This window comes from Rattus rattus, chromosome 6 (assembly GCF_011064425.1).
Source record: "Rattus rattus isolate New Zealand chromosome 6, Rrattus_CSIRO_v1, whole genome shotgun sequence".
In the NCBI taxonomy this organism is placed as follows: domain Eukaryota; kingdom Metazoa; phylum Chordata; class Mammalia; order Rodentia; family Muridae; genus Rattus; species Rattus rattus.
This window is the reverse complement of record NC_046159.1, coordinates 107,419,702-107,431,933: the sequence shown is the minus strand read 5'-3', so window position 1 is coordinate 107,431,933 and position 12,232 is coordinate 107,419,702. Positions and strand designations below refer to the sequence as shown.

Sequence of the window (12,232 nt, the reverse complement as noted above, 5' to 3'; positions counted from 1 at the left end):
AGCAAAAAATGATTTTGTGGTTGGGGGTCACAACATGAGGAGTTGTATTAAAATGGTCTTGGGAAGATTGAGAAACACTGAGCTAGACTAAAGACTGTGGAGGATGGAGTGTGATACTGGAAATTGTACAAGGGGTCAAGGGTCCTATCACTGAGTTACATCTCCAGCTTCCTTTTTCTGTTCTTTCTCGTTCTTGATTTCGGGACAGTCTCGCCAAGCTGCCTAGACTGCCACTCTAGCTGAGGAAGGACTTGAACATGAGACTCTCCTACTTCAGCCACCCAAGTATCTGAAATTACAGACTTATTACTTACTTAAAGTGCCATCTGAAACCTTTCTTTTCTGGTTTTCTTTTTGATACTTTTGGGAGAGGGAGTGGGGGAGAAAGGAAGCGACGGAGGGAGCACACTGTACACCTGTGGTACGTGTGTGATGCATGCATGCGGGCCTGTGGGTGGATATGTTTGTGCACACGAGGCCAGAGAAGGGTGGTGGGAGTCCCACTGCATTACTCTCGCCTTACTGTCTGAACTAGAAGCTTCCCCCTTCAGCTAGGTGAGCTCCAGGCAGCCGTCTGTCTCTTATCCCCGGGTGCACCTGGGGCCATCTGGAGCTTCTAGCCAAGACTTTAAATCCATGTCCAAATGCCTTCCAGAGAGTTTGTCCCAGTTTTCCTCCCACCACAAGTAAACACGCCAATTGCATCTGGTACTTACTTTTATTTTTGTTTCTATGGAGACAGCATCCCCTGTAGTCCAGGCTAGAGTCAAATTACCAGGTGGTTGAGGATGACCTTGAACTTCTGACCTTCCTGTCTGTGCCCATCTAGTCCTAGGATCGCACCTGGTTGGTACGGAGCTGGAGATTGAAGTTAGGGCTTCCTGTAGCTAGGAGAGCCCTCTACCAAGTGAGCTCAGCTTTGGCCTCCTGAGCACTAACTTTTGAAAGGTGTTCTCCATTCTTTCATTGGCATTTCATTGCCCTTATGAGCTTTGGCTCTCTCTGTGCATCTCGGGAGTTATACATTCATGCTCTTTGCTCATTCTGTGAAAACTGTCTTTTATTTATAAAGCCTCTTTATCTGCTAAGAAGAAGGTATCTATTAACTGCGACGGGTACAACCCTATCCCCAGCTTTCACTCACTTTTATTTTTCTTACACTGCTTCCTGCTGTATACATTTTTAAGTTGAATGTACTCAAAACCTCTAATCTTTTCTTTATGATTTATTTTTCTGCTCATGCTTGAAACATTTTCCCCCTTCGTGAAATCAAATGAATTCACACCTGCGTTTTCTTCTAATCTTTCCATTTCATTTTTGTGCCCCTAACTCTTTAATCTACCTGGAATTTATTTGGGTGTTTAATGTGAACTCAGGATCTGCTGTTATTCTTTTTCCTGGTATTACCCAGCACCGTTTACTGAAGGATCTCACCTTTCCTTGTTGATTTGAACTGTCACCTTCATCACACACTAAATTCTTACATGTCAGATTTCTTGCCCTGAGCATCCTATCTCACTCCATGGATCTAACTGATATCGAAACGCTTTAATCATCTGGCTTTATAATAGCATTGTTGAAGCCTGGTCCATGGGTGGGGGATGGAAAGCTTTTCCCACATCATGCTGTGTTGGCTTTGCTTTGATTTTAGAAAATTGTAGGAGCCACGGATAGATGTTTGGGTTACTGAGAGGGAAGGGGTTAAGTCAGAGTGAAACCTTGAGCATCTCACCTGCTACCGGTGCCATGGAGATCTCCTGGTGACCATCAGGATCATGATGGCCATCAGGAGGGATGGCACATGCAGCATCTACATGCTTCTGCATCACTCAGTCAAACAAGCACCGTGGCAGGGCACTGCCAGACCTAAGAAGGCCATGCTAGCAGCCCCCATCTAATGCTCACAGAACGCATGATAGGTGACAGTGTGGTGAGGCAGGTTGGAATACAGCTTCTACCGTGATGCCAAGCATTGTATGGTTGTGTTTGCTGGGCTGGAAAGTAGTGTTTACTCATTTACCATATGTAGTTTACCATATCTCCCCCACTAGGTGGGTTAGGGGTCAAGGTCATGTGTTGAATGACCTTTTGCCAAGAGAAAAATTAGCCAGAGAGTGCACAGGCCTGGGAATAAGTACAGGATTTCATTTTCAGCCTCCACAGAGGACAGCCCAGGGCTTGCTTCCCATGGGAAAGCTCATGAGTGTTAGAGACAATAGAAAGAATTGAATTCGCACTCCCCAGCAGACTTTAATTTTGCTCTTTCTCACCTCTCCGGACCCCACAAGGCCAGCAGCCATACTCCCCCTCTCCCTGTCATTTCCATCCTGGTCTACAGCTCCCTACTATGGCATCTCATAGTCTCAGAAGGCAGAGAGCTGAGGGTGGCCCCGTAGGCACCCTAAAATGTGATCTGCATTTTTACTCCCCATCACTCAGCTCTGAGTTTGCCATTAACCCCAATGGCGGTCCCTAATCTGCAAATCCCAAATCTAAAACACTTGAACCTTGATTTTGACACCATCCATGAAAAATTTTATAGCAGGAAACTTTATTTGATGGGAATTACTCTTTAGAACCACCTTCAGGGCTCTGTGTATAAGATGTATATAAGACACAAATGTTGTGTTAGATTTTGGACCCATCCCTAGGCTATCTCATTATGTGTATGAAAACACTCTATGTATGAAAAAAATCCCACTCCAAAATACTTCAGGTCCCAAGTATTGTGATAAGGGGCATCAGGCCTGTGGCCCATCTCTTCCCTCCTCTTTGGGTTGCCTCCATCTCCCAAGTAGCTCTCACTTACTGTTCTGCCGGGATGTAGCCATCCACCAAGGGGATGCATTCCACACCAGCCACCTTGACATGCGAAGCAATGTCACGGAATTCCAGGCCCAAGTTCTCCCCTCGGATGGTGACTTTGGTGCCCCCCTCCCGAGGGCCTGTCACTGGGATGATCTGCAGGAAGAAGAAGAGTTGCTCTGTCAGGCCCCATGAAGCATCACTGTCTACTTGGTTCTGTGCACAGTTCCTCCAGGGGGTCCAGAAAGTGTGCGGCTAGCACTGTTATCCTTGGGTAAAGAGTCTGTGTTGCTCTGTGGCCCTGAGAGTCATGATCAAAGCCCCTTGTCTATCATTCCATCTCATAGAAGAAGAGACAATAACTGCAGTGTTACTAAATACTTCAGAGAAAATCAGAAGAGACTTCTGGCACAGAATATAACCCTCTTGTACCTCACCTGTACCAAGGACCATCCCACCCAGTTTCAAGATGAAATGTACTGTTTCCATGTTATTTCTTTACACTGAAATCCCAAGGCACCTTCTCACACTTTCTTCTTGACAATCACTATTCTGGTCCAGTTCCCCATCCTTCCTCTTAGCCCTTCCTCCTCTCTCGAACTTCAGCTTCCTAATGCAAGTGTCTCTCTAGTAACCCCTGTGTGTCTTATCAATAGCGGCATGCTGTTGCAGCCAAGCCAACAGATCTCTCTTCAGAACATTTGACATATCATTTACCTTCCTTGTTCCCTTGGCTTCTCATGGACGTGGTTTTAATTTAGACTTTACCCTGGGTATTCTGGTCAAAGCAACTGTCCTCCCTTCCAGAGATATCACCATGGATGTTAAACCTCATAATTAGAATGTAGGGATTCGGCAATCAGGACTTGGCCTGCTTTGAGGTAGGGGCTGTGGACAGTGAAAGTCATCTAATTGTAACTCCCCACAGTAAAGCCCTCTTCTGTTCCTGGTTTTCATTGCACTTACAACCTGCAGTGAGGTCCCTGTGGGAGATTCTGAATGACAGGGGTCTCTAGTTCTTTCCAGAATGTCCTACTACCCCATTCTGCAAGGGCTGCATATGGGGCAGTCCTGCATAGCTGGTAAAATTGGAGAACCAAAGGTACTGGACTGGGCTATCTCTGGTGCAGCATTTCCAGGAGGGGAAGTGTTATTTACTTACCCCTAGGCTAGCAGTTTCCTTCCTCTTATCAGCAACTTCCTTCCTCTTATGTATCTCTTTGTGAATGCACATGCATGTAAGTATGCATCTATGTGCTATGTGAGTTTACACGAGCATATTCCCATTACAGTGGAAAACAGCCTTATTAGAGAAACGGGTCCATTTCTGTTCACATTAGGTGAAGAGATGTGTGGAAGGCAAGGAGAGGGTGCTTAGATTCTCCCACAATGCTTGTCCAGATGGTGGGTCCCCAGTGCATCCCTGGCACCTGGCAGGGGTGCCTGCACTGAGTTCCAGCCCCAGCTTGTCCTCCTGTAAGAAGGATTTTATCTTTGAACCAGTCCAAGGTCCCCTGGAAGGCTGATGCCAGGTTGGAGGCAGTTAAGTAGCCCCACCATGGTGCGATTTGTTTAATTTGTCACCTCTTTCTTGTGATTTTCTTGGATTCAGGCCAAGGAGAAAGCAAATCCAGCTGATAGGTTTCAATGCACTGAGTCACCATGTGCCACAGCCCCAGGGAGGGCTTAGCTGTTAGCAGCAGGAGAGTAGTGGTCCCCCAGAGAAGGCACAGGATTGTGAATGGACTGGGAAGGGGAGATAGGGATACGGGAAAGTGGGCTGAAGGGCATTTACCATCCCCCAACCCAGTCCTCCAGCCTGGAAGTCATTAGCCTTACAGTGAAGTAGGGGCTTGGAGGAAGTCCCAGTTTTGGTACCACCATCACCAGGAATGCTGAGGATGGAGGTTTTCAGACAAGGGATGCATTTTGAAGGTCACCCTCAGGTGGCCGAAGGGGCTCACTCATAAAAGCCAACACCAGTTTTGCCCAGACCCCTTCCAGTGGCACACTTTGCAAGAGCAGTATATGCCCAGTCACTGCGGTGAAGAAAAATATGAATTCAAGACTCAGGAGATTTGGGAGGCAACACTGTATTCTTTATACTCTGGTTATTGTAAAGCCACAGCTCTGACACTAGTCTCTATCTGGGAAAGGAAAATAATAACTCTGGCCTTCGAGGCTGTGAAGGGTTTAATTATATTCACCCTCAACCCTGCCAATACATTGATGGAAGACCTGATAATGCCCCTCCCCTCCAATACATAGGCGGACATTCTAACTAATCTCATGACTTAGTTAATTTTCTTGTTGCTATGACCAAATACCTGAGAGAAGCAACTTAAGGAGAAAAAGGTTTTATTTTGGCTCATGTTAAGGGGGTGATTAGATCGATTATGGTGGGGAAGGCATGACACAGGGCTTGACCCCTGGTGGCAAGAGCATGTGGCAGCTGCTTGCTGAGTGGTATTATCTGTGAAGCAGAGAATACAGAAGGAAGTTGGGCTCCAACCTCCAGTGCTCACCCTCCATGTCCCCGAGCTTAGTTCTACCTTCTAAAAGCTCTGTAACCTCCTAAAACTCAGCCACCAGCTGGAGACCAGGTGTTCAAACACCCAAGCTTGTGAAAGACATTTCATTCAAACTACAGTAGTCCAGGACTGCATACGTGACTTTAGGTGGAGATAAGTCTTTGCAGAGATCATTAAGCATTAAGGAGGTCTTTGGGACCTCCCAGTGTGATCATGATATTACAACTGGCTCATATGGAGACATGTATAGAGGGAAACATGAAATGGGGACAGGTGACACCTAACCAGCTCCTTCACAGCCTTCAGAAGCAACCAGCCTTGCTGGCACCTTGATCTTGAACTTCTGCCTCCAGGATAGCGATTGTTTAAGCTACATAGTTTGAGATGCTTGGTTATAAAACTTCCATAGCCCAATATAACAGGGCTTCTGTGCTGACTAACCGGGAATATGAAGGAAAAGTACAAACTCCAAAACATTATACGCACACATAGTCTAGGGTCATCATTGCTCAATATGGGCCGGATACATTAGCAACATTGAGCGAAGCTGGGTGCCAGTGTGTCCTCCTGATTTACAGATGCAAATACAGCTGTTTCCTTATTTGCATCCTCCACGGCTGAGAGGTATTGAGTACCTACTGTGTGCTAAGCCCTGTTCCTGAGGTTATACCAGGATTATATATATGATGGATCCTTCTGTTGGAGACTATTTATATATTAAATATTTGGGAGAAAAGCAAAGATCTCCAGCCCGGTGGGAAATACCTTAGGTGGACTCCTTGTCAGAAGTATGGAACGGGAACAGGAGATAAAACTGTCTATATAATTCCCAGGGGCAGCAGATCCCTTACTTAGATACTCTTGGTAGTGATTTTACCCAGAATGGTGCAAGAAGGAGGTGGGGGAGGCTGATTAGCTTCCCAAAAGTGCTACAAAGGAAGCATCATGCCTTCAAGCAAATCCCTGAAACTCCCTGTGACACAGCCTACTCCTGCACAGGTGAGGCATGCCCACAGAGCCCTGTACAGACCCTTCTTTGTCCCTACTACATTTGTTCTGCCCTGCTCCTCTCTGCTCTCAAGTTAGACTCATTAACTACATTCAAATATACATCTACAGCTTAGGTCTTATTGGGGTAAGTGTTGGTGTCTCTCTGCGGAGGCTTCCTGCTGCTGTCAGAGCTGGGCTCTGCCCCCTGGACCAAGTACAGCTATAACTGTTGGCCAACGTCTAGTGACGCTACTGCTGATGAAGTTTCACAGTCTTGCCACTGAGATGTCTGGCCAAGAGAAAGGGAGAGGGAGGGAGGAAGGAAAAGAGGGAGGGAGGAATCAGACTCTAACAGGACAGCAGGGTCCTTTTCTGTCCCCAAACTTCTTGGGTGAGGTAAAGGTCTCTGAACCAAGCCTAAGATTCCAGAAGAAGCTGTGAAGGAGACTGAGGCTATGGCTGGCTAATTAGATCGTCCAAGTCTACCTGATGACCAGAAGGGGTGGCCAACAGCATAGCTAGGCACCACCTTGAGAGACCTAGGCCTTGGTAAAATACAGAGTGGCTCTGCAGCCTGAAGGTTATAGGTGGGACAGTGGCTTACCTCTGTGATCCGAGGGTTGGTGCATTTGCTATTGGCACCTGACAGTTCTAGCCACCGGCTCTCATGGGCAGGGCAATGCTGGCGTAGAGTACACTGTCCAGGGCTCTGACACCAGCCACACTCGAAATCCGGGTCAGCCTTGAGGCACAGCCCACAGCTCTCACGCATGGCCCCACACTTGTAGAGGTAAACTTTGGAAGACAAGGACAAGAGGCACTTTGGGATGGGGAGGAGTTGAGAGTGGCCACAGGGAAACTGAATCTCCATTTGGTCTCAGCCATCCTTCCCAGGAAGCTCCAGCCACTTTTCCTCACTCCTGGGAGCCACCACAGGACAGAGCCCAGGGTCAAGAAGTAACAGGCAAAAGTGGATGGTAAGGAGCGAGGTCTGTGAAGGAAAGGCTCAAAGCCCAAGGGAGAGGGACAGTTTCTAGGAGGTAAAGACAAGATGGCAGAGATGACATCGTCCCAGGAATGCAGCCCAGGGTCTCTCCTTCCCTCCCTTATCTCACTCCCACCCCTCCCCGCCGTCTCCACCAGCCCTGGCCTCTTCGCACCTTTATTCTGAGCTGGGTTGTCGATGTTGAAGTGTCCGTTCCACACGACTGTCAGCTCCACTGGCAGGTTGTTGATCTCCATCCCTTCATAGGAATACTGCAGCCAGACAGAGGGAGCAAAGGAAGAGCAGAGAAAAACCTGTTACAGAGATCTCTGTGGAGTGCTTAGCCAAGAGCACACAGGGTTAAGGGCTAGCCAAGACTGTATGTGTGTATATTCTTGAACACACTTATACATGCGTCTGGTCAGATGGAGGGGCAGAGATGATAATGCAGAAAGTGGAGCTGGGTTTCTATAGAATACCTCGCTGGTAACATATCCGTGTAGCAATCTACCTGCGCAACAGTATATCTGCACAGCAACAGATAGAACAGATGTGTATAGTACATGCATGGGGACTGGTTCAAGAAACACACCACAGCAGTCAATGCAGAGACTCTTAACTGGTCAAAGTACTGAAAATAAGTGCTTTGGCCCAAATGGAAAATGGTTATCAACTCCCATGTCCCAGGGAACCCCACGAAAGTCAGGGAACCCTGCCAAGATCAGGGAACATAAGAGGACGTAGAAAGAATGTAAGAGCCAAAGGGTGATGATGAACACCGTGAAACACTGTCTTCTGGACAAGACGTGGCTACCACACCCGTGACCTCATAGCAGCTGCGGCTACCAGCGCAAGACATGCACAAGTGAAAGTCAGTCTACTTGAAGTATGGGTGGATGGGGAACTCATAAGGCCTCATCCACTGAGGAACAACTGGCAGTTAAAAGCTGGTAGCAGGGGGATTGTTCTTTGTTGGGGATATGGCCACTGGTAAGTTGCCCATATTAAAGCAGAAAGCTCTATACTCAATCATATATGAATAGCAGTAAGAGAACTTATTAGGTTATTACATAAAGAAGATGAAGAAGAGGAGGAGGAGGAGGAGGAGGAGGAGGAGGAGGAGGAGGAGAAGGAAGGAGATCAATCTGGGAAGTGTGTGTGTGTGTGTGTGTGTGTGTGTGTGTGTAGTCCTGGAGGAGTCGGAAGGGAAAACTGGAAGTGGTGGTATGATCATATTGTATTGCACATGTGTGGAATTGTCGAAGGGGAAAGGCAAAAACAGACTGGATAAACTGCTAATTGCAGACAACAGTCTCAAGGAGGGGGTTGCAGGCAGGAGTTTAGTCTAGGAAAGAGCCCTGTTCTGTCTTGACTGCCCAGGGAACTCTGGTCCGTGGACTCTGTCAGGTTGCAAGTCTACAAGGAACTAACTCTTAATATCAGAAAACGTTCACTGTAGGTCATCCCTTTGCCAAGAGCCTGCAATGAGAGACCACTGAGCCCAGGCGGAGGGGGTGAGTTGCAATGAATAAGAATGCTCAAAGCAGGAGGGATGGCTGAGGACAGGAGAGAAATGGATCCCCTAGAAGCTTTAGGGAAAGGAAGGAAATCCTGTGTTCCCAACCTACCCCTGCTGCTACCAGGACAAGCCTAGGAATCTGAGAAAGATTTTGAATGCACTCACAAGCCTAGCTTCCTACCATACTGCTACCCCATTACCCTGAGATGATGGAGGATATGCTTGCTTTGGGATTATCATTCAGATCTACTGCCCACTCTCCTCAGAATGTACTGTTCTGAGCCAGATAACGAAGAGCCTACCTGGTGGCCTACACCTTTAATCCAACCAGAGACAGGAGGATTTCTGTTAGTACCGGGCCAGCCTGGTCCACCTAGTGGGTTTAGGCCAGCCAAGGCTACATAATGAGAACCTGTCTCAAAAGAACCTAAAAATGTAAAACAATATGATAAACAAGTTGTCTACTAAGTACCAACAGGCAGCTGGTATATATGGTATGGATACACTGGACAAAGACATGGTCCATTTGCTGCTATGCAGGAAATGGGGTGTCCCCATCAAAAACTTACTTCTGTAATATTCTACTTAATAGTTTTTTGTTTTTTGTTTTTTGTTTTTTTTACTGTGGTTGATCTTGGATAACTATGAAAAGTAAAATTGTAGGTAGGGGAAGGCAACTCAATCAACTCTCCAGTACTGAACTGGGAGGGAATCAGCTCAAAATAGCATCAGGAAGTCCTTGAAACTGACTAGATTCATTGGGTCCCTCCCTCCCAGAGTAAGAAATAAAGCTACAAAGAAGACCTTCAGACAAGCCAGGCTACAAAGACTCTTTGACCCAGCCAGCTGCACGGAAGAAGCAGAAACCAGCAGAGCTACCTGAAAAAGGCTTAGACCAACCTCATGCAACTAGAAAAGACACTCTCCGACCTGTTGAGCTGACTGCAAGCTTTTCAGTGTGCTTCAGGTTTCCAGCTTTTAGAGAAGCCACACTTGGTGTCTTTGAGTCATTTCTGTCCCTTGAGTAATTCCTCACCCATACTTGTGTAAGTGACCCTAATAAAACTCACTGGTTCTCTAAGTTGGACTTTGGTGGTATCCGTACATTGATCTGTCATAGGCTCCCTATTTGAAGTGAGGAGACAGGAATGTTGTATCTCCCCAGAAAAAAGTTTTGTCACACAACACTGGGTCACTCCAAGTTATGTCACTCTAGCCACGTGGAGTAGATTAAGGTGCAAATCTCAGGACCCTACCCTAGAAGTGGAGAGTTCCAATGTCTAGAGATGGGAGATGTTTTCATATAGTTTTTTCCAACTGTGGTTCTGGTGTTGGCCAATAAAATAATAAACCTACCAGAGGTATGGATCAGGGGCTGCCCAGAAGAGGGAGGAGAAGGTAACCTCCCTTTTGTGAGAAAAGCGTAGGGTACTTACAGACCTCACCCCAGTCTCCTCTTTCCCACTCCATCCCTTCTGCCTCCTGCAGGCCTATAGTCCCCAGTGTGATGAGATGATTAAGGTCTAAGCCTCCTCACTGGAGGATTCTGGGTAGAGTCATCTGGTCCACCCAAGATGGATCGTCAGGCAGCACTGGAGATTCACAGACTTGAACTTTGGAAGGTTTCTGGGGTGACTAAGTCAGGCTTGGAACTCAGCTTCTGTCCCTCAAGCCAGCTCTAGTCAGGACTTAATGTGGGAACAGCAGGTGTTGACTAGAATGGAGTTATCCAGATATCAGTGAAGTCTTTAGGTTCCCCTCAGGATGATTCTGAAATAACCCAGGAAGGAATATGCAAGAAATTCTTACTATGCATGTATGAGATTGTCTGTGTGTACAAATGTGATTACATGTCAATTTGTATGTGAATATATGTATGTCTCATATACACATTCATACATAGAGGAGGAAGGTGGGGGTACAGAAAAAGAGAGAAACATGAACACAAGTAAATGATCAAAGTAAGTTTGGGTCTCTAATTTGGAAAGTTGGAATTAAGAAACATCACACACCTTGGATGATCGCCATGTGGCCTGAAGATAATGCAAACAGAGCTCTAAGCACAGCGTCTGTCACCTGCTCTCAGCCCCAAAGAATGCTGTGTGTTTTGATCTGAGTGTGTACACCTGGGGATGCTCTGTGAAACCATTTGTGCTGCCTGTGTTTATGTTTGTGGGGAATAATAATAGCAGGCATGAACTGAGTGTTTCTGTGCCAGACACTTGGTACATATGGAGCTGTGTGCACATGAGACTGCTTATGTGTTCTGCTGTGTGCACGTGTCTGTGTGCATTTGCCTTTTGAAGAAAATTGAAAAACAAAAGGCTCCGAGGATCAAATACTCGGGGCAGTGCCTTGTCTTTTTTTCTCCTATTTTCTGAGGTTGCAACTGGGCAATACTGTAGACATCATTAACCCCAGGTGCCCCCGCCAGTCCTGAGCCTCTGGGGAAGTCGCAGTGTTCTGCAGATCTGCCCTCTCTAGGTGACCTGCATCTATACAGGACACATAGGGCACAGTAGGAGCTCTCTGTGTGTCCCAAAGCTGGGCAGCTTGGACCATCCCCCTGACCTCCCTCCTCTGCTCCACTTAGCATTTATATAGCACTCTGTAATCAGCAGGCAGTTCATCTGCACAGAGTTCAGGGCTGCACAGGACACAGAATGCAGGAAGAAGGAGAGACTGCAGGCTCCTGAAGGCCTGGAGGTTAAGTTTCTCAATCAAGGCTGGTGAACCTCCATCTCGGTAGTGATGACTTCTTCATCCCCTTGGGGATGAGTGACCCCCAGCTTTCTCTCCTTGTAAGGAAGGGAAGAACTCTACATGGAGTTATTCTTGCTTCTAAACAGAACTTCCTTGTCCCAAGTACTGAGGGATTCTGCTGGGGAGTTTAGTTATTTGAACAAGCAAGCTCCCAAAGCACTGGAATACAGTGTCTATTTCCAGGGCTCTGACTGGCTTCATGGCCTCCTTCCCTCTTTGACCAGCACTGTGGTGGGCCGGTGCCCTTTGCAGCCCACTCGTGCTCGTGACCGCCAGCCTGAGAGGAGGTGGCAGGTTCTATTATTAGCAGCACTTGACATTTTCCTGGAGCCTTGGTCTAAAGTAGGCCATGCATCCCTACAGCGGCTCCTCCGTGGCTGCCTGCAACTATCCCTCTGCTCCTCCCTTTGTCCCCAAGAGCTACAGCTACTGGCCCCAGGCCTGTCCCCAAATAGTGGATCTGGAAGTGCCCCCATCTGTCTTAATCTGCCAGATTAAGGAGGCTACATGGCTGAGATTCACATTATCCTGGGATCTACAACACCCCCAGCCCCCCCATAATCCTGTCCTCCAAAAGAGATGCTCCTAGGGAAAGACAGGGCTGAGCATTCCTGAACTGCAAGAATCTAGGGGATCTAG

At 47.3% G+C, this 12,232-nt stretch overlaps 1 protein-coding gene and 1 long non-coding RNA gene across 3 annotated transcripts in view; one reads left to right on the top strand and one right to left on the bottom strand.

The window, feature by feature from the left end:
• The window catches only part of Plxna4 (plexin A4), a 440,342-nt gene that overhangs the window by 62,267 nt on the left and 365,843 nt on the right, over nucleotides 1-12,232 (bottom strand). The window contains exons 11-13 of the mRNA XM_032906796.1: nucleotides 7,487-7,583; nucleotides 6,931-7,121; nucleotides 2,810-2,961 (exon numbers count right to left, since the gene is read on the bottom strand). Coding sequence (XP_032762687.1) covers nucleotides 2,810-2,961; nucleotides 6,931-7,121; nucleotides 7,487-7,583 — 440 coding nt within the window. The remainder of the gene's footprint in view (nucleotides 1-2,809; nucleotides 2,962-6,930; nucleotides 7,122-7,486; nucleotides 7,584-12,232) is intronic.
• LOC116903990 overlaps nucleotides 1-12,232 on the top strand; it is a 133,031-nt gene that overhangs the window by 49,177 nt on the left and 71,622 nt on the right. The window lies entirely within an intron of this gene.